Below are 21,652 nucleotides of genomic sequence, written 5' to 3'. Positions count from 1 at the left end.
AATAGGATATGTTTTTCCAAAAGGTTTTTAGGGTAAATGGGATAGTTTCTCCCTTTCAAAACAATCCATCTGAGGCCCTTAGATGAATCTTGGGCAGAAGCAAGATGTTTCTGAAGCGGAGGACAGCCCAGCCCACAGGGGTCCACAGGAGTGTTTGAAAGGGAGCCCTATGGAGACAGCAGGTCCCACTACTGGCAACACCTGTGGCCTCCATACTGTTGCCCATACCAGCACCTGCTCGAACCAGACCCTGTCTCCAGAAAGAACCCAGGCCTATGCATGGGACCTGGAGAACAAGAGAAACTCCCCAATTTCTTGTGTGGTCCTCATGCAGGACCCAGTGTGTCAGAAGCCAGGTGAAGCATAGGCCCTGCTCCAAAGAGCAGCAAATCACAGAAAGAAATTTTGTCAGCCCTGCTGAGGTCATCTAGGGGAGGGTCTGATCTTTAAAATGTATACATCCACACACACACATCTCTTCTCTTTTACACAGAGGCCAAGCAGCTTTCTAGTGTAGGCCCTGGAAAGGAGCTGAGCTGAGCAGGACAGGGAGGCCACCTGGTGGGGGTCTTCTGGCTATGCCACCTTCCCTGAAGGGAGTATCTAAGCTTCAAGTGAACTCAGGATGGGGAGAGTAACACTTCAATTTTTACCACACTCAGTCCCTTGGGGAGAAGGTCCAAGATGAACTCACAGGTCGTGACGAAATCAGGGCTGTACCTAGCTGACTTTTTCATACACATGTATGTTCCTCCTTTCATCCCAGGCCTCTGCCAAGAGGCAAAGGGGTATGAGCTCTGCAGCAGAGGGCCTGGCACAAACACTAGGGAGCTGGGAGAGATGGGACTTCTGCTGAGATAGACAGGAGGGTGTCACAGAGGAGGGGGCAGTGGCATTGTGGAGTAGATGTAGGCCAGACAATGAAGGGAGCCTCTGGGCAAAAACGCATGTACGTGTAGTAGGAGGGCTGTAGAGACCAGCTTCTCAGAGGCCCTTCATGGGAGGCGAAACAAGAAAGAGGATAAGGAGTGTTCTGGAAAGACTGGATTCAGAGTCAGGAGTACATATCATCCTCTCAGCCTGGGGTGTACAAAAGCTCTCATGAGGAAGACACCACTAGCTGTCATTAGCCTAGTATTGGGGGCATGCAGGGTATGGTAGCCGTACAGAGGCAGTTGTACACAGAGCGGCTTTGAATTCTCAGCTACCTCTGCCCTATAAGCTCTGTGACCTTGGACAGATGGCCTAACTCTGCCGTGCCTATTTCCACATCTGTAAAGTGGAGAAAGTGCCTCCCTCATGTTGCTGCCATGGGGCTAAGTGCATTGATTCACATGAAGAGCTCACAGCTGCCTGGCACACAGCCTAGGCTCTATAGGTACTGGTGGTAGTGGCTGGTGATGATGACAAGGGGCTAGCCATCATAATGGTTTCACTGCCTTCCGTTACCTAAAGATGGACTGATCACCTGGGAGGGTGTGGCAGGCCTTGGCCTTAACCTTTATGGCACACACTGATTCTTTTTCTCTCTGGGGCTGGGTGTGTGGGAACAGGTAATAGACAACTACAGCGTGATCGGCCGCTCCCTGTTCAAAAAGGAGACCAACATCCAGCTCTTTGTGGGGCTCAAGGTACAACTCTCCACTGGGGAGCTGGGGGTCATTGACAGTTCCTTCGGCCAGAGTGGCAAGTTTAAGATCCACATCCCTGGTGAGTATGGTTATTTTCTCTTGCTCTCAGGGGCTGGCAGGCCATGGAGAAATGACAGAGACAGTGCCCTGACGGTGCCCCTTGGCTCAGGGTTCTAGGCCTATCTGTGCTGATGTGTAGAGCTCAGTCTACTGTGGCCTCTGGTCCCACCAGTTTGTGGCTGGAAAGCCAGTTTGCATCCTGGAGGAGACTGGTGTGGAGTCAGCATCTGGTCAGAGCCAGGGTCAAGATCTGAATGTGAGTTCTCACTTCACTGTGACCATGTGGGGTGACATTGGATATGTCACATGGTTTGTCTGTGCAGTAGGAATAATAATACTGATCTGACAGGTGGTTTGGATGGAGAGAGTTGGTGATTGAGACCACTGCCTTGGTAAGCCAGTAGGATTTCCCAGAATGTGAGTTGCCACTGCCCTTCAAAACGAGCAGCCTCTGCTGAGCCTCCACGCAGTCTGAGTTGGGCCTGGTCCATGGTAGGGTTAAGGGTGTATGTTTGCTACTGAAAATAGAGCTGTTGGATTTCTTTAGCTCTACCATCCCTTCTGTCACTCGTACACTCTTTCCACACCTATTTTCCTGACGTCCTACTGTGTACCAGACATAGTGCTGTGGTGATGGGAGGGGATAAACACAAACACTAAGGATAGACTGATGCATAGAAGAATAAATCAGGCAGGGAATTGCTGTGTGTGCTGTCTGGACAGGGTAGTTAGTGAAGACCTCTCTGAAGAGGTCACAATGAAGTGGAAGCCTGACCGAAGGAAGGGAAGAACCCACACAGATACCTAGGGGAGAACATGCCACAGAGAGGGAGGGAGACAAGTGAGAAGCCCCTGAGGTGAGGATGGGCTTGGTGTGTGTTTGAGAACAGGACATTGAGCAGGAGTGGCCTGAACATGGAGATGTGTGGGTAGTTTTCTGAGTAAAATCTCCAGATAAGGTGGTACTCTGGCCCCTCCCAGATCCCTGGTAACTCACCAGATAAAGCCATCACCTCCACTCTCCCTAAAGCCTGGCTAGAGCCTTGCCTCTTGAATCCTTCCTAAAGCCCTGAGGCCATGTGTTGCATTTGCCCTCTCATGAGAGATGGCAGTGGTCACCGGAGGCCTACTTCCCTATACTTAGCTTTGCTGTTTAACTGGGTCTGAGGCCCTGCCAAGGTAGGGCTGAGCCTCATCACCCTTTGGAGAAGATCCTTTGGGGCAGGTGAGGCAACACTCCCTTGGGAGCCTGTAGCCCTGACACTAGGTTTTAAGTGCCTACCTAATCCAGTGCTCAGCTGCTCCAGTATTCACCTCAGACACACTGGGGCCCCCAGTGTCCTTCTCTGAGCTCCAGGGATCACACACAGGGCATGAGCCAGGCACTGCCCAGACCTCAGTCCCAAGGGCCCTGGACCAGCACCTGTAGGAGCTCTCTGGGAAGGAAGGGTTCAGCGTGCTGAGAGCGCAAGAGCAGAGCTGCCTGAAGGGAGGGGCCCCAGAACACTTGCCCTTTCCCCAGGTTGCTTGGAGCTCTGCTGGTACAAACAGTGGGGAGGGCATATCTCTTTGCTTCTTTTGGGGTAAACAGGGTTATGCTGACTTTCCCCTCAGCTCCCTTTCTTCTAGCCCAAGGCAAACTCAGAATCGGGGGTATTGCCAGAACAGGCCAAAACACAGGAGGAGGCTTGTTTGGGGACCCTGGGTGCTGGGTGGGAGTGGAGGGAGGGGAGACTTTGTGACGCTGCTTCAGTCAACTCGAGTTCACATTCCTTTGTTAGGTCAATGTTGTCTGTTTAATAGGTCTGCTTCCTGTTTGTGGCTTTTAAGCTTTTTATTAAATATAACTGGTCAGATTCCTTCATCCCACCCGCCTCCACTACCCACCCCCACCTCCTGCTTGTCTTTTCCTGCTGATTCCTCCCATAAAGAATTACTTTTAACCTTTTTGAAGTGCCTTAATTGTGAAGGACTCCTCAGTAAACCCAAGTCATCCAGTGCCAGGTGGAGGAGGACAGACCGTTGCGGCTGCAAGTGTGGAGTGCTGAAGTGGAGAAGCCTAGGGTTGTGCTGCTACAGTTTAAGGCTCCCTAGAACAAGGAGTTGCTCAGGGGGCCTGTCCCAGCCCTTGGCTTTTGGATGCAGTTGGATTCAAACACAGCTTACTGGCCTCCCTGCTGGCTCTATATGATGACCCAGCTGGGGAAGGCAGACTGGAGAGCCCTCTGGGTATCCTCCCATCCACCCCCTGACCTCCAGGCTCAGAAACTCTCTCCGGCCTCTTACCTTGGTGTCAAAACCAAATGCTGACCGGACCAAGCAGGTGTTTAAGAGGCCAGGTGGGAGATGATAGTGAGTGGTGAGGACTGTGGTCCAGCCAACACTTGCTATATGGGAATATAGGCCCAGGGATCAAAGTTTATGTGACTTAACTTTTATGAAAAATTTCCTGATTAAAAAGTAATTTGTCTGAACCAAACAAAGCATGCCTTTGCCTGGGTTTGACCCATAATGACTCCTACCTGAATTTCAGGAAGGACATTCAAGGCCTTAGATTCAGGAGTGGAAGCTGAAATGTAATAAGCAAATAATGTTTTATGGAGCTATATACACAGGCCTGAGATACAAGGCCTGGGAGGGCTGACACTTAGGCCCATTGCTTCCCAAGAAGGCACCCTTGGGGCAGAAGCATAAAATGGAGCCATAATAGCCTCTTCAACAAATGGTGTTGGGAGAGCTGGACGGCTACATGCAAAAAATTGAAATTGGATCATCAGCTGACACCATACACAAAAATAAACTCAAGATGGATCAAAGACTTAAATATAAGTCGCAATACCATAAAAGTCCTAGAGGAGAACATTGGCAGGAAACTCTCAGATATCCCACGCAGTAATTTTTTCACTGATATGTCTCCTAAAGCAAGGGACGTAAAGGAAAGAATATACAAGTGGGACCTCATCAAAATAAGAAGCTTCTGCTCGGCAAAAGAAAACATCAGCAAAATGAAAAGGGAGCCAACCATATGGGAAAATATATTTGCTAATGATACATCAGATAGAGGTTTGATTTCCAAGATATCTAAAGAACTCACTCGATTCCACTCCAAGAAGACAAACGATCCAATCCAAAAATGGGCAAAGGACCTGGGCGGACGCTTTTCCAAGGAGGAGATACAGAGGGCCCAGAGGCATTTGAAAGGATACTCAGCATCACTAGCCATCAGAGAAATGCACATCAAAACCACCATGAGGTACCACTCACACCGGTCAGAATGGCCATCAGAAACAGATCAACAAACAACAGGTGCTGGCGAGGCTGTGGAGAAAAGGGAACCCTAGTACACTGTTGGTGGGAATGCAGACTGGTGCAGCCACTGTGGAAAGCAGTGTGGAATTTCCTCAGAAAGCTGAAAATGGAACTGCCTTTTGACCCAGTGATTCCCCTGCTGGGACTATACCTTAAGAATCCCAAAACGCCAATACAAAAGAACCTATGCACCCCAATGTTCATAGCAGCACAATTGACAATAGCCAAGTGTTGGAAGCAACCTAAATGCCCATCAGTAGATGATTGGATCAAAAAATAATGGTACATATACACAATGGAATACTACGCAGCAGAAAGAAAAAAAGAACTACTAAACTTCACGACAGCATGGATAGAACTTGAGAGCTTTTTGCTAAGCGAAATAAGCCAGGGAGCGAAAGACAAATACCATATGATCTTACCTATAAGTGGGACCTAACCAACAATACAAAGATGCAAGGAAAATAAGACCAGCAACACTGAAAGGAAAAGAAATCAACAGAGACAAGACGGAAGGAGGGAGGGGGGGCGGGGAAAAGGAAGGGGAAGGGGAAAGTCAAGGAACATACAGCAAGGACTCATGGACAAAACCAAAGGGGAAGAGCTGAGGGAGGGAGGGAAGGAAAATGGTGGGGGTAGGCAGAGACAAATGTATTTGAAATAATTAATTAATTAATTTTAAGAAAGAAAAAGAGACTATTAAAAAAAAAAAGAAGAAGGCACCCTTGAAAATTACAATAGCTTGAAGGATGGATGGCTCACTCTGACACCCAAGGAGCTTTCCCAGACAGTCTTAGGGGACCTCAAGGTTGAAAAGCCCCACATTTTATATAACTGCTCCTTCAATGAAGTTGCCTCTATGAGGCTGGGAGGCTCTTTAAAATGACTTAGGAACCTTCTGCGTAGCATTGCTGGTAGAGAGAGTAGTTGGAGGACTTTGCCAGGTGGAGATAAGCTTTCTTTAGACAAACCTTACTCTTACCCATGCCATCACATCACTGTGCTTCCTGAGTGCTGCTTCAATGCCAGGTGCTTTATGTCAGAGCTGGGTCTTGTTATCTGCACCTCAAGGTGGGGCCTGCAGAGAAGAGGAATGTGTGCCTTGCCCACAGTCTTTCTGGGTGTGCAGCGTCTGCCTTCCCCAGTCGGCCTCTAACACGCTGTCAGGACTTCAGAGAGCTCGGCACTGCACCATGGGGCATACACATAATTAGAGACACCCACTTGCTGAGGGGCTGATAAAGCACAGTGGCCTGGCCTGGACTCAATGGCTCACCCTGGCCAGCACTTCTTGCTGCTCCCACCCTCCATTCTGTGCCAGTGCCCCAGGCACAAGCTCCTACGATGAAAGGCAGCCTGGATGGTGGGCTGGAACAACAGCTCCTGCTAGTCCTGCACATCCCACTGTGCAGGGGAAACACCCTCTTTCATGACATCCAACCAGAGAAGGGTCAAGTGAGGATGAATGGAATTGTCACTCTTGACAGCTGTGAGTCACTGCTTATTGACCCTAGGAGTGACAGCAAACATATGCATACAATTTCATCTTCTGAGACACTGTCCAGTAAAATGACCAGTACGTTGTTATGTGTGCTTTGATAGGATGCAGCAAGCTTTTTGAGTGGTCCAAATTTGTTGCAAGTGGTCCATCTCCCACAAGATGCTGGACTAACAATTTGGGGAGGGCTGTGTATAGTCTGCATTAGCACTCCTGCTGGGATAGCACACAGTACATACAGAGCTTACAGCCTTGTCGCTGGAAAAGTACTACTGGTGTGATGGGCGTCACTGAACCTCATTGGTGACCATGTCACAGAGCTGCGGACAAATACCTCAGAAAAGCCAGAGCAGCAGTGACTGAGACCCACAGCAACAGCCTCATCATAGCCATGGGCCCTCCTGCCCCATCTACCAAGAGTTCACCTATGTGCCAGGAATTTGTGTGGTGTGGTCATATTCTCAATCAATCCATGACATGGATCCTGCTAATTTTCATTTAGGGTCATCAAATTTTCATGATCTTTAATAATGTTTTAAAAATTACTAATCACAACTTAATGGACTCTAGGTAGATGAGGAAAATAATCTGTAGAATTATACTTCCATTTAAATTGTGATGCATTTTAAAATTTGTAATTCAATAAAGTTTCTTGTTATTTAAAAAAAAAAAAAGAATTGTACTTCCAGTAAGAACCCAGAAGGAACTTCTGTATACTGCTCTTCATGAGGAGCCAACACTCAAGAGCCATGACAACAGTCAGAAAAGGGCCCTAGGAAGCTCTCAGAAAGGTTGACTGTTACTTAAAGGCCCAGCACTTGGAGTATCCCCAGTTAACAGATGAGGAAGCCGTGGTTTGGAGGATAAACAGTGCACCTTGCCCATGTTTTATATCAGTAAGCATCAGAGCTGGAATTCAAACCCAAAACACCTGCCTGAGTCTCTCCTTCAGCCTTGGTCTCCCATGCTGAGGACTGGTTGTATGGTTTGAAAGTGCAGCTCTGTCACTTGGGCCATTTGGGAGAAGGGAATTGTGTGGTCATTCTGCTTGGCAGGCCCTTGAGCAGAGGGCCTATGAGGTCACTGTCAATGGAAGAGGGAGACTGCCATGTGGCCCCTGGGAAAGTGGCTGGACATCAGGAGAGTCACCACCTGCTCACTTCCAAAAGGTGTTCTGAGGAGGGTCCCTAGGCCCCCTGGATTCAGCTTCTGCCCCCTAAGCCCACCCCTAAGGGGTTCATGGTTCAGTGTACCATCCTGGTCATAGTTTGCCAAGACAAAGAGGGCAGCTTTCCATGGAATCAGAAATGTTGCTTACACAAATGAATAAATGAAGGAGTTCAGTGGAACTGATTGGAATGAACAAATGGATGAACCCAGGCCTGTAGGGGGACAAGAAGCCTGGTGCGTGGTATGCTGTTGGCCTTCAAAGAAATTCCTCAAACTCAGGCAGACACCAGTGTCATTAGACTTGTTCAACACAGCTGTCTGCTGATAACATGGCTTTGGGGGCTCTAGTTCTTTAAAGACAACTTTAAAGGAGGGCACCGGTCCATCCAACTCAGCAAGCTCCAGCTCAGGGCTAGGAATGCCAAAATCATTCTGACAGAGTCCTGCCCCAAGGCACCTCCCTTTGGGAGACATGAAGGCACAGAGCATGGTGGATGTCCATAGCGGCACATGGCTAGGAACAGGATAGGGAGAGTGGCCATCTTGAGGAAGAGTCAGGGCAAACTTCCCAGAGGATGTACTGTCTAAGCAGGGACTGGGAGAGGAAGGGAAAAGGAGGTGTGTGGAGAAGGCTGGAATCAGATATGTGATATTCTTTAGAACCCTGCAGCCAGTGGGAAAGGCCCTGGGATGAGGAGTGCAGGTCCAGCCCCAACTGTCTGCACTGACCTCCATTTTGGGGGCCTATACCATGGATGTGGGAATTCTCACTTTGCCTCCTCCTGGGACTTCATTACTCTCTCGTTCTTGCCATTCTTCAAGCCCAGTCCAGACCCCCTCCTCTACAGAGGCACCTGGCAGTCCTCTCTAGCTCCACAGCATTGCCTAGAGCACTTGCGTGGAGAAGAGACCTGGGCTGAGAAGGCAAGGATCACCTCTGTTTAATCCACCTTGTCCCATTCTTCAGGTAAATAAACTGAGGCCCTTGCTCATGACTACACAACTAGTAAAAACCCAGAGTCTCTGTCTGTCTCTTCAGTCCCAAGGGGTATCATCCAGAGACCACCAGAAGCAAGGGGCACAGAGGTGTTACCAGCTGATTCTTCTGTCAGAGTCCTTCCAGTCCTCTTTCATAGGACTCAGGTTCAGACAGTCCACTTTAGAGCCCTTGAACCAAAACAGTGGGTATACAGCATCACCTTTGTGTGCCAGGAGTCATACAGGTGGCCTGAGCCTCCATTCATCTGTCTTTCATCAGCCGTTTATTGGGCCCTTGAGGTGCCAGGGGAAACAGAGCCTCAGCCAGGAGAGGGAAGTCCTGAACATTGGCTGTGGAAAGAGAACCCTGGGCACTGCCTTGGCCTGAGCACTCAGCAGGGCAGCACCACCCCTTCTGCATCACTGTGCCTGGCATTGGTTTAGAAGGGTGGGCAGGCCAGGCCAGGACAGGGCTTCAAGGGCCACTGGCCCAGTTCCTTGGAGGGTCACCCAGCTCAGCACAGGGATTGGCCTCCAGAGTCAGGCAGCCCAGGCACCTCACTCTACCGTAGCCCCTTCTGATCCCGGCAGGTCATTTCCCACTCAGAGCTTTCACTCCTCAGTGCTAACATGGGATGAGTAATTCTGATTTCCAGGGAGGGAGTTAGACTTAGATCACATAATCCCCACCCATAGTATCTGTCCTGGGATAGGAGCCCTGTAAATGGTGGCTGGGGTTGTGCGTTGTTTTCACCCATGAGACATCCACCCTCACCTGGGTTAGCATGTGTCCACTGAGGTTTCTCCTGAGGCCTCTCTCCTTCATTTGTAGATGGTTGTCTTCTCCCTATGTCCTCACATTGTCCTGCCTGTTTGGGGTGGGGGGGGGTGTATATCTTAATCTTTTCTTAGAAGGACACCAATCCTATTGGATTAGGCCCACCATAATGACCTCATTTCATCTAACTACCTCTTGAAAGGTCCTGTCTCCAAATACAGTCATGTCTGAGGCACAGGAGGTTAGGACTTCAATACAGGAATTTGAGAAGGGACACAATTCAGACCCTAGCAGTTAGGAAGACGGATGGTAAGCAGGCCATCTCTCAAGATTTGTATTTTGGCTAACCACATCAAGCTGTGCAGGCAATGTGTAAAGTGCCAGGAGAGTTTATAGCATGACCCTGACTGAGTCTGGGGAGAGGAAGGCTTCCCCAGGCATTGGCCTTGCACTGGGCGCTAGAGAATGAATAGGAGCCCTGCAGGCAGAGGAGAAGTCTGAGCAGAGCTCTGAGGCAGAAAAGATCAGCACTTTTCTGAGGCAGAAAAGGTCAGAGACAGCTGGGCCCAGGGAGCCAGCAGATAACGGCCTCAGACTGTCAGGGGCCACAATGTGGGGCCTGGTAAGCTGAGGGAAGATGTTTTTCTCTCTCCTAAGTGCAGAGAGGAGCTGTTGGAGAGCCTGTAACAGGCTTGTGTACAAAGATGCTTTGATCTACCTGCTGTGTGCTGGTGCCTAGAAGCACAGCCCTTCCAATCAGGCAACAGGCTCAGATCACCCTGTCCCAGTGGGCAGCCACCACTTACTTCGTTGATGTTGCGGGGCAGCAACATGGCCACAGCTTGATCAGATCTCCAGCCTTTCAAGAGAGACTGGAAAACTGTATTTTTACATGAAATCTTCCAGTTCTCAAATGTAGGCCACTGGGCCTGGCCTGCCAGTGCCAGGTCCTTGATGTACAGTCTCCTCCTCCTGCTGCAGCCCTCTTCCCAATTTCCTGAAAGGCACACTGAGGCTCTGAGGAGCTGGATGACTGGCCCAGTGAACCCCAGAGGCCCCAGGAGGAACTGGGCCTCTCTCATGGACACTATTCTGCTGAGAGGCTTCTGGAAAACCCAGCAAAGAGAATTAAAACTCATCTTGGCATCAGAAGGAGGGGCCACAGGAGCCTTGAGGTTGTGGGTGTTGTGGTGTTCCCATAAACAGGACCTGGAACAAGGGCTCTTGGGCTACATGTTCCCTATGGGGTTTGAAGTGAAACTGGTTTTCTTTTCCTTAAAAATGTATTCTATTTCACTCACCCACCCACCCAGTCATAACTATACACTCTGTTTGGGCAACCTGTCCTTGGGATTTCAACTGAGTTCTTAGCCAGCTGCCAGGACCATATTGACTTTTATTGAAAGATGTTGGCAGGGCTGGGGGTGTACCTACTCAGCATTTTCTGCCTACTGTGGGAAGCTAGAAACAGGGTATTTCCAAAGAACAAGAGCTTCAGAGTCAGCCAGACCTGAGGTGGAATCCTGGCTAGAGTTGTTTTTTTTTTAATCCTCACCTGAGGGCATGTGTATTGATTTTAGACCGAGGAGGCAAGGGTAGGTTGGGGGGACAGAGAGAGAGAGAAAGAGAAAATCAATGTGAGAGAGAAACATTGATCAATTGCCTCCCATACACACACCCCAGCCAGGGACTGAACCTGCAACCTTTTGGTGTACAGGACAATGCTCCAACCAGCTGAGCCACCCTGCCGGGGCTTAGATATAATATTAACCTTTGTGAGCCTTGGTTCCCCATCTGTAAGATGAGTTGTTTTGAGGGTTTTTCCTCCCAACTTTTTGAAAAACTTCAAACATACATAAAAATAGAAAAAAAAGTCTTGAATCTTAGATTTCACAATTGTTAATACCTTATCACATTTGCTTTCTGCATGTGTGCCAAACTATTTAAGTGTTAGCTATGCAACTCAGTTATGCCTGCATGCTTCAGCATGTGCCTTCTAAGGTCTAGGTCATTCTCCTCTTTGACCACCATATAATTATCACTTGAGAAATTTAATATCAACATATGGCCTAAGATACAATCCATTTTCTGATTTCCCCAATTGTCCCAATAATGTCTTTTAAAACTCGTTTTCCTGATGAAGGATTCATTGAAAAATCACACACCCTGCATTTCGTTGTCATGTCCCCTAGTTTCATGATGTTGACACTTTTTTGGATTCTAGGTGGGTTGTTTTTCAGGCATGCTCTTGGAGTCTATCTGTTGTTTCTCCATGACTAAGTTCTGGTGTGCATATGTAGAAGGAACCCCACAGGGGAGATCTCCTGTCCTTAGTGCATCACTTAGGATGCATGTGACGTCCATTTGTCCATCATGGGTGATATAGGTTTGATCACTGGTTAAGGTGGTTGTTAGGAGAGTCAGTGAGGAGATGAGGACAGCCCATGTACCAAAGATAGCTGGTGTGAAGGGAGTTCAGGGCATCAGTGCCCACATGTGAGGCCTCTGTGGCCTGCGTGGAGAAGGACACTATGGAAGTCATGATTAAGGCCCTGGTCTGGCAACAGTGAGGTAGAGCTGGCCCTATGGGACCAAACTCAGGGGTGTCTATCCCCTCCCCAAAGCTCCATGGGGCTAACCTAGGGCCTATGGAAAGAGGAGCTACTACTGCCCAAAGCCTTCAGCATTCTAACCACCCCAACTTTGTCCAGTCAGACCTGAACACACAGAGAATTGACTTCTGCCCTTCCCCAGGGAAGAATCAGTTTGTTGGCAACAACTACAGAAAATAACAAACATGGTAGCCCCCTGTAGGCCATCTGGAGAGGGAGGATGGAGTGACCATTCCCTTCCAGAGTGGAGTAGGACACAGTAAATCTTTAACTAGCCTTGAAGGTGAGGAGTTTTTCCCAGGTAGAGAAAAGACGGGAAAGGCATTCCAGAAAGGGAAAACAGTATTCTAACGCTCACAGGCTAGAAAGAGTGTGACATATTTATTGCTTATTATAATATGTAAGACATTGTTCTAAATGACTCTTGTTACTAACTCATTTAGTTTTGTATGTTTAAAATGGTGGTTTTGGAACTGTTTTCTAAAGCAGTGGAACTTTTTTTCTAAACAAAGTCTTACATAGAGCCAACCGCAGTTAAGCACCCGGGGATCCTCCTACTGTTCCTCTTCAATTCCAGGCCTCAGGCCTGAGGCCCTGAACCCCATGATTAGTATCTGGCCAACATTTGTCAGCTTAGGGTTCCCCAGCCTCACCACAACTGGCATTTGTGTCTGGGCCATTTCTTGTGGTGGGGGCTGTCCTGTGCACCAAAGGTTGGTTAGCAGTATGCCTGGTCTCTGCTCACTGGATGCCAGTAACACAACCTCCTATATCCCCTCTCCACTTGTGACAACAGAAGACTTTTCTGGATGTTTTCCCAGAGGGCAAAATGGCCCCAGTTGAGAACCACCAATCTAAGTAGAAGGAGGAAGCTGTGATGGGTGGTATGCAGGGAGGGGAATAGTCAGAAAGCTCTTCCGGGCAGGTAGTAAGATTGAAGGCCCCGAGGCTGGGGTAGTGGATGGGTGGAGAGCAAGCTGGGGGTGGGGTGAGGTGGGTGGGCTGCGGCAACTCAGTGCCTATTGAGTAGAGCATAAGAAGGGGTGAGGAAGGGGCATCTCAGATAGCCTCTACCTCAGGCCTTCTCTGGCTACCTCATGGCCAGCAGGACAGGTCCCAAGGAGGCCTCAGGATACAGCCAACTCAGGCTGAACTCCAGAACTGCTTCAGCATGGGCAGTGCACAGCACTGTGCCTACTTCATCCCTGAGGCCTTGTCTTCTGGGATGTTCTCTGGGTACTGGGGTGGCAGGAGGTACCTGAGATCTGGACCCAATAGCATTAAGGGGTGGAAGAGGTTTTTTTCAGTCTGATGTGTTCTGGGAATGCAGAACCATTATCTGGATTCTTACAAGTTAAGTGGAACATCTTTGGGAACTCTCTCTTTTTGTTTAGAAATCTCCAAAACTTTCCCATTTTTTTTTTTTACCAGTTTGTGATTTTAGGGAAAGTTTGTATTTTTCATATAACTAATGCTACCTAAATAAAGTCATCAGAGTAAACAGTGTTTGTTTTAACATTTCAGCAAGTAGTAACTGCAAATTTTGAGACTGGCTAAGTACTGCCTCTCCAGAAAGCCTTGAATTATAGCAACTGACCAGCAGTCTTAAGTATCTGAAAAAAAATCCCAGAAACCAGAAGCCACCCCACATATTCTCAGAAAACAATGTAGGTTTGGGCAGTTCAGCTAGCTCTTGTGTCTTAATAAAAATACCTGGTGCCCTGGACTGCAGCTGGTCATGTGCCCCCAAACCCCAAAGCCTTCAAAGACACATATGAGGAACAAGAACCTCACATGCATCAGTTCTCCCACACTTTGAATTCACCTCATTAACAGAAACATTTCACATGTGTTCATACAGCCTTGGTAGTTATAGTTATTAACAAAGAGGGCAGGGGATGGCTGGCCAAGGAAAATCTCTCCCCAGCCAAATGCTAGAGCATAGGAGAGCCTGAGACAGGGAGGCAAGGTTAAGCATAGAGTGGTTCAGCCTTTGCTGCTGGCCGGTGTTCAGTCATTGCTTTGTGCCAGACTCTGTCCTTGAGGCCTTCCCTAAATTAAGTTATCTACCTCTCACAATTGCCCTCAGAGTTGAGAACTATCTGTACATTAAATCACAGGCCTTACTCTCTGACTCTGGGTCACACTGCACAGCAGCCTTCTTAGAAAGAGACTGTGGTTGGGATGAAACAAGTTATGCATGCAGGTGGTGAGGTCAGTCTTACCCAGGGTTTACTGTTGCTGCTGCTGCTGCTCTAGTTTCTGCTCAGTCCAGCCTCTGAGTTTCCCCTGTGCTCCTTCCCCTGATCTGTTATGCCTGCAGAGGAGGAGGTGGGGCAGTGATAATAACAACAATAATACTGATCATTGCACCAATGGGAGCCGTTATAGAATGAACCCAAGGCTGAAGATTTTGTAACCAGTGCCTCATGTGGATTCCACTCTACAGATATGTCAGTGAGGCGCTGCACAGGTCACATAGCTGGGCAGTGAAGGGGAGGATATGAGTTTGGATTGCACTTGTCTGAATGTAAAACCCCAGTGGAATGTAGAAGTCCAGGATACCTGGAGTCAGGAAGGATGGGGTGGTAGAGGGAACCTGGCACTCTGATATGTGGGCTCTGGGCTCATCTTGCTCTTATCCTCATCCTTCCTGGGGGCCTTCTAACCAGGCAACAGACCCAGCTGAATTTAGATGGCACTTAGAGAGCTGCAGGTGGCCACTCTCTTGTACACGCTCCTGTCTGTGGCTCACATGGGGCTCAGCCCTGGGCTGAGTGTGCTGCTGCTTCCTGCTAGTGAGTTGGGGACCATAGCTTCTAGCTGGCCCAGTGTTCATTTATTTAGGGCTCTACAGTCAGGGTCGCTGCCTGCACACCCCTAAGGAGCTCTCCTGGCAGAGCAGCCTGTCTGACTACTGGCTCTCCATTCAGCTTGTGTATGTGTTGGGGTCGGGCGGAGTGGGGGGTGGTAACCAGAAATACCCAGGTGTCATGTGTTCACCTTAAACCGCTCTCACTCATTATAAAAGTTTCATGGTTACATTAGAGAGAAAGTGTAAAAATCTGGGGGGAAATGCCACCCAAAGTTTTCCCACTCCTGTAACATTGCAGTGGACTTTTGATCACATCTCTTCCAAGGACTTTTTCAGATGTTATTTGTAGGGGCAGAAAGAGCTCAGGGTCAGAAGTAAGAGTTTAAATCTGCCTCCTTCATTAACAGCTATGACACCTAGAGCAGGTGCTCTGCCTCACTGGGCTTTAGTCTGGTCTGTAGAAGGAGAGGACCAATGCTTGCTCCTCATAAGGTTGTTGAAAGAACAGCGTGAAGCCATGTGTGAAGTGGCTGGCTTAGAGTCTGGTGCAGAGAAGACATTTAGTCAGTGACAACATTGTTTGGGTCTTAGAGACATGGCACACTACACAACCAACTCATGCTACATCTTCCCTTGCAGGGGTGTCCAACCTTTTGGCATCTCTGGGCCACACTGGAAGAAGAAGAGTTGTCTTGGGCTGCACATTAAATACACAAATACTTATGAAAAATGATGAGCAAAAAAAATGTTTTAAGTAAATTTACGACTTTGTGTTGGGCCACATTCATAGCCATCCTGGCCCACAGGTTGGACAGCTCTGCTAGAGTGACCTGACTTACACTGGGTCCTCCCTTATGGTCTCAAAATCATCTCTGAACTTTCATGTGCCTTTCTCATGCATCAAGCTTTGAATTTGAACCTTTCCATCAGTAGATACTTCCTCATTCTCACATAGATTCCTATAGTTTCATTAGCAAATGAGGGGGCATCTTGGGGAGACCCTACCACAGTGCCTGGCAGTTGTAGGGGCTCAATAAATACACACTGAATAAAGGTATGACAAATATTGGTCAAAACAGTGTGAATTTCTTCAGTGTTTGTGACTCAATGATCAGAGTTAGAAATAAAAAATATTAATATATGAAAAACAATTATATAGTTATTTTGTACCATGTACTATCCTATATTTTGCATACAATAATGTCACTTAATTTTCACAACAAACCTGACAGAAGATACTATCGTAATTACAGTTATTGAAATTGCCATTTCACAACTGAGGAAACAGAAGCACAGAGACATAAAGGAACTTGCCCAAAGTCACACAGCTGTTGAACTCCAGCGGTGAGATTGTAACCCAGGCCATCTGGCTGCAGAGTCCTTGCTCTTATGACCCTGTTCCCCACCTCTGAGAGTTTACCCTCTTGTCCATCTGCTTTGTATGTCCTGAGCTCAGGGCCCAACACAAATTCCAGAAGTCCCAATTTCGGCCTAGCCTGAGCACTGGGGTGATTATAGGAATGCCCTGCCCTGGACATCAGTTTTCCAGTATGAAAAATGGGAGCATTCCTTTCCTTCAGGGTTAAGATGAGTAAGTAAGAAAATGTTTGTAAAGTGGCTCCTTGTAAATGTTCAGTAAGTGTGAGTTTCTTTTCTGTGCATAGAGGCTTTAGTCTGTCATTTGAGAATGAAGCATAGGATAAGACCTGAAGTTTATTATGTCTATATGTCTCTGAGGACTGGTAAATGTTCTGACTCTCAGATGACCTTTGCCAGCATCTGTCTGTTGGGTAAGCATGTACTTCTCCCAGTCTTCATAGCTCCTGCTTTACTAGTCCCTGGCCTATAACTCCCTCACTGTGGGCACATACCCATGTGTCATTGGGGTCTGCCATGACCCTCCCTTCTTGTCTGAAGCAGAGTTCAAGCTCATTGGCGTGACATTTAGCTCCTTCCCACTCGGCCATCCACCTGCCTGGTCTGACGCTCCTGTCCTCTCTGTCCCTCTGGCCCACATGCCACCCTTCAGCTCTGTATGGGCCTGAAGCAGCTGTCCTTCCTTCTACTGCCTGTACTGGATCCTCTAGCTTCTACTCAGATGCTACCTCCAGTTCTCTGCCCCCATTTGCTTTCTGCAGGGCCACATGTGTGAGCATATCCCTGTGATGCTCCAGACCATGACCCTGCACTAAGCCAGGTGAGATTAAGAAATAGATTATTGAAGCCTTAACTCTGTTGACCCATGTAGCTGAAAAAGTCCATTAATGGTGCTGTGTTCAGGCATGGCTTAGCTCTTAGGTCTGAGGACTTCAGCCAGTGTACTCCAGGCTCAGCCCTTTCCTCCTCCAGTGGCTGCCCCTAGGCAGACTCTGTCATGGATGGTCTTCCCAGCTCCAAAGCTAGTAGAGAGAAAGAGTCTCTCCCAGAAATCCCAGTAGTCAGTACCCCATGCCCATCCCCAAACCAGCACCAGGGCTTGGGGGCATGCATAGGCCAGCCTGGATCATTGCTGTTCCTGGCCCCAAAGGTGAACCCTGCTTCATCCTCTGTTGCCCAAGGAAAGCAGGGGCTGTTGCAAGAAATAGCAGAAGTGACAGATGTTTCCTGCTAGCAGACATGCCCATTGATCGTGCCATGCTGTTCTCACTGCTGGAGTGGCCTTCCCTTCACCTCTGATGTTTGCTCAGTCTCAGGAGAGTGGGAGGTACCTTCTACAGGACCTCCTTAGCATCCTGGGCCAACCTCTTTTCCTGAAACCTCGATTGCTGTGGCCTCTGACCTGTCTCCCTGGGAACCTCCCCAAGAGGTGAGCTTCTCTAGTCTGAGGCCCCAGCTGAGTCTCCCTCTGTCTACAGGGCCCCTTACAGGAGGCCCGATGATGTACACATGGTGAGCTAGGAAGGACACCTGTCCCTTCAGCTATTCCAGACCTACCCTGGCCCACTGATGTGTGAAATCAAAAGCATTAAGGATGTCAGAATTTGCCTATGGCCTGCCCCGGTCTCAGAAGTCTCAGCAGAGTGGGAAATAGTTATAATTCTGGGGGAAATGGGAAAGAACTTCCCTCAGAACTTGTAGCAAGAACAGGGTATTGTTCTGTATCCAAGGGTTTGGTGGGACTCTGACCCTGCAGGCTAACAACTGTTTACTGTAACAACTGTTTACTGTCACTTGGGGAAAGAAGGGACACCTTTCCTGCACAGGGGTCAAGGCCTGATACCAGGTATCTGCTTCCAAATGGAATATTTTGCATGGTTTAGAAAAAAAAATCCAAACTTTCTTTATAACCTAAAAGTAATATAATCTTGTCCAATGAAATTTGCAAGTTAAAGAAAAGTAAAAAGGGAAAAAATGTCTGCTATAATCCAATCAATATTTTCAGTTTTCCTCTGTCTTTTCTCTGCAAAGGCTTCTTTTTATGTAGCCTAGAGGTTATGGGGTATACAGTTCTGTGTTCGATTCTTTCCAATTACTATAATTGTACAGTTTTGCCCTCCTTTTCTGTTTTACACTGTAGTCTTCAGGTGCAGTGTTAAGAGCTTGGGCTCTGGCCTCAGACAGAGCTACGTTCAAACCCCAGCCCCCTACTTACCAGACTTATAACCTTGGGTGAGTGACTAGACCCCTCCAGACCTTAGTTCCTCATCTTTAGGATAGGGATAAGGGTGTGCCCTGCATGAGGGCTGTGAGGTCTAAATATGCAATGAGATATAAAAGCACCTGCCCACTAGCACAGTACCCAACATAGAGCTAGTGCATGTAAACCTGAGCTGTGTCTCAGTCATCCCCTTGGCTGTACCACAGTCATCTGTTGCATGTTTAGGTGTTTTCAGCTTCTCTCTATCATAAATGACATTACTGGGAATATCTTTGCGTATAAAACTCTAACTAAATATTATCGAAAGTTGAATTGTTCTTTTTCATTACTATTTATCCCCCTTATACCCCTCTCCCCGTCACAATCACTACACTGTTGTCCATGTCCATAGTCCTTTTTCCTTTTTGCTTGATCCCTCTACCCCTCCACCCCTGTAGTTGTCAACCTGTTCTCTGTCTATGAGCCTGTCTATTTTGTTGGAAGTTTTTGGTCATTACTTCTTCAAATAGTTTCTTGATCCCTTGCTCACTCATTTCTCCTGGTACTCCCATGATGTGGATGTTGTTATGCTTCATGTTGTCCCAAAGGTTTCTTAAACTCTCCTCTTTTTTTTTAGATTTTATTTATTTATTTTTAGATAGGGGAAGGGAGGGAGAAAGAAAGGGAGAGAAACATCAATGAGTAGTTGCATTTCACACTCCCTCTGCTGGGGGCGTGGCCTGCAGCCCAGGCATATGCCCTACACTGGGAATCAAACCGGCAACCGTGTGGTTCATGGGCCAGTGCTAGGACCTGTGAACCACACCAGGGCCATTAAAAAATGATGAGAGCCCTAGCTAGGGCCACACTAGCTAGGGCTCTCATCATTTTTTAAAATTCCTCTTTCTTTTTGCTGCTCTGCTTGGGTGTTTTTTTCTACCTTGTCTTCCAATTCGCTGATTCAATCCTCTGCTTCATCTAAGCTACTATTACTTCCAGTATGCTATTTATTCTATTCTATTCTATTCTATTTATTTCAGATATTGCATTCTTTATTTCTGGCTGTTCCTTTTTTATCATGTCTATGTCTTTTTTCATGCATGTTAAGTAGCCTTATAATCATTACTCTTAACTCTATATCTTGATATATTGTTTGCCCCCATTTCATTTAGTTCTTCTTCTGGAGAATTCTCTTGTTCTTTTATTTGGGGCCTGTTTCTTTGTCTTCCTATTTTGGCTGCCTCTTTGTGTTGTTTCTATGTATTAAGTAGATCTTCAAAGACTCTGGTGCTGCCCTATGACAGACACTGCCTGTGACTGCCCCTGGGCAACCTGTTCAGAGCTATCAGTGATCCACAGCTTGTGGCTCCCTTTGCTGGGCCTAGGTGTATGCAGAAAGAACCAGGCTGTGCACCAAGACCGACTTTTACCAGCACTGGGCTTGGGGGGAGGTCAACTGAAGTCTCAGAGCACCCAGATATCTGCCTTCACCTACAGGTTTTCTGTTAAGCTAAATGCTGAAATTGACTCTAACTGTACTCCTCTGCAACCCAGCTTAAGCTCTGGAGAGTGGGGCCAGAAGCATTCCTGCAGGTGAGGCTATTGCTTCCCCTCAGGCTGATGCTGCATGCAGGGGAGTGCTCTGTCCAAGAAGGATGGCTTCTGCAGATGAGGAATGACTCAGCACAGGGATCCTGGCTGCTAACCCTTCAGCTCTCTTCCCCAAAGCCACCAACCCCAGACACTCCTCTTGCAGCTTTAGTGCACTTTGCCCTGCCTCTTCCAGAGCCCAGGGTAAGTGACTGCAAATGAAATTCTGTGTGTTAACTCTTTAAGAGGCTCTCTGTGTCTCTAGCTATCTCTCTCTGACAGAGAGAAACCCTGCTGCTTTCAACAGCATGATGTTATTTGAGTTCCTTTCTTAGTTCCACTGCTCTAGGCTGAGGAGCCCAGCTTGGTATTTGGATCCCATATTTCTAAGGAGGAACACCCCGGCTAAAATATCACTCTGGAACATCAGCTACCACCCACAGGATCCCTGTCAGCCCTCTCACACCTCAGTTCTTCTTACCAGTCTCATTGTGGTGATGTGATTTCTTCCATAAGTTTTTGGTTGTAAGTCTTCTGTCTAGCTAGTGTTCAGTTGATTATTCAGGATGATTTATCTATAATTTAATTGTAATTCCTGTTTGGTCCTGAGAGGTTAGTGTAGCTTCCACTTACTCTGGCACCATCTTGGATCTCCTCAAATTGTTCTTATTTTTAAAAGAAAATTCTATAAACATTAAAAAAGTTCTAGAAAACTCCTGGGAAAATGATTCCCAAAAGTCATATCATTTTATACTCCCATCAGTACTGTTGACAGCATCTATTTTGCTACCATGTCACCAGCATGGGCTGAGCCTCTGTTATTTATCCTGGCTAAGTTGATACATGGAAAATGGCAACTTGATGTTTTTACTTGCATTTCTTTGGTAACTAATGAGGTCATCCATTTTGCCTCATTGAAGTTTATTTAAAGAAAATTAGAAGAAACAAGTATGTGGAGAAGAGGGCCTGGCATGTTTATGTATGCCTGCCAAAACTCCCCCCTTCAGTCTTCCATCCTGCGGTCTGAGTACCTCTTGACTTTTGGATCCTGACTTTTGGAGCCCCATGGTGTAAACTTTGTCTCCCTAAGCCCTCTGCAAGTGGGAGGCACTGCTACCAAGGTGACCCTTTCCCCACCACAGCATCCACAGCTCTGGTCCAAAGGCATCAAGGCACTCTCTTTTCCACCCAATGCAAATCCCTCTGCACATGGGCCCATGCTAAGTCCTGAACCCAGAAACCAGACTCAGGGCCTGTCTTCGGCCACTTACTCCCCAGGCAGCATGGCTGTGTCACAAATAGGCAGCTCCATCACCCACCTCTGGTTAGGGCTGTGGAGGAGGTCCATCTGAGACACTGCAGGAGAAGGCCAAGGATTAGGGAACTTCTTAGAGCCTGAAGGATGAGTCATCCTTTGCTAGACTCGAGGACCATCTGTGAGCCCTCTGAGGACAGGGACAGTGCCAAACTCAAGGACCACCTGTGAGTTCTCTGAGGAAAGGGGGCTCACAGGTCTGTGTACCCATGCATCCTAAGGGACTATTACCATCCACGAAAGGCCCCTGGGAGGCACAGAGTGAGGCAAGGGGACTTGGTGTGAGGCTGGGAGGTAGGCTGGCAAGAGCTCACTTCCA

General features: G+C 47.8%; 1 protein-coding gene across 4 annotated transcripts in view; it reads left to right on the top strand.

Annotated features, from left to right (window-relative positions):
• Positions 1-21,652, top strand: part of EEFSEC (eukaryotic elongation factor, selenocysteine-tRNA specific) — a 328,850-nt gene that overhangs the window by 278,729 nt on the left and 28,469 nt on the right. For 3 of the 4 annotated variants that reach the window (XM_054587485.1, XM_054587487.1, XM_054587484.1), the window contains exon 6: positions 1,554-1,710. The exons of the other annotated variant lie outside the window; for it this stretch is intronic. In XM_054587485.1, the coding sequence (XP_054443460.1) occupies positions 1,554-1,710 (157 nt within the window). The remainder of the gene's footprint in view (positions 1-1,553; positions 1,711-21,652) is intronic. 4 annotated transcript variants of the gene reach the window in all.

The sequence above is a fragment of the Pteronotus mesoamericanus genome, unplaced genomic scaffold (genome assembly GCF_021234165.1).
Source record: "Pteronotus mesoamericanus isolate MK-2021 breed Mesoamerican mustached bat unplaced genomic scaffold, CSHL_Meso_final scaffold_118, whole genome shotgun sequence".
NCBI classification, from domain to species: Eukaryota; Metazoa; Chordata; class Mammalia; order Chiroptera; family Mormoopidae; genus Pteronotus; species Pteronotus mesoamericanus.
Note: the sequence above shows the minus strand (reverse complement) of the source record. Positions and strands in the feature narration are given on the sequence as shown.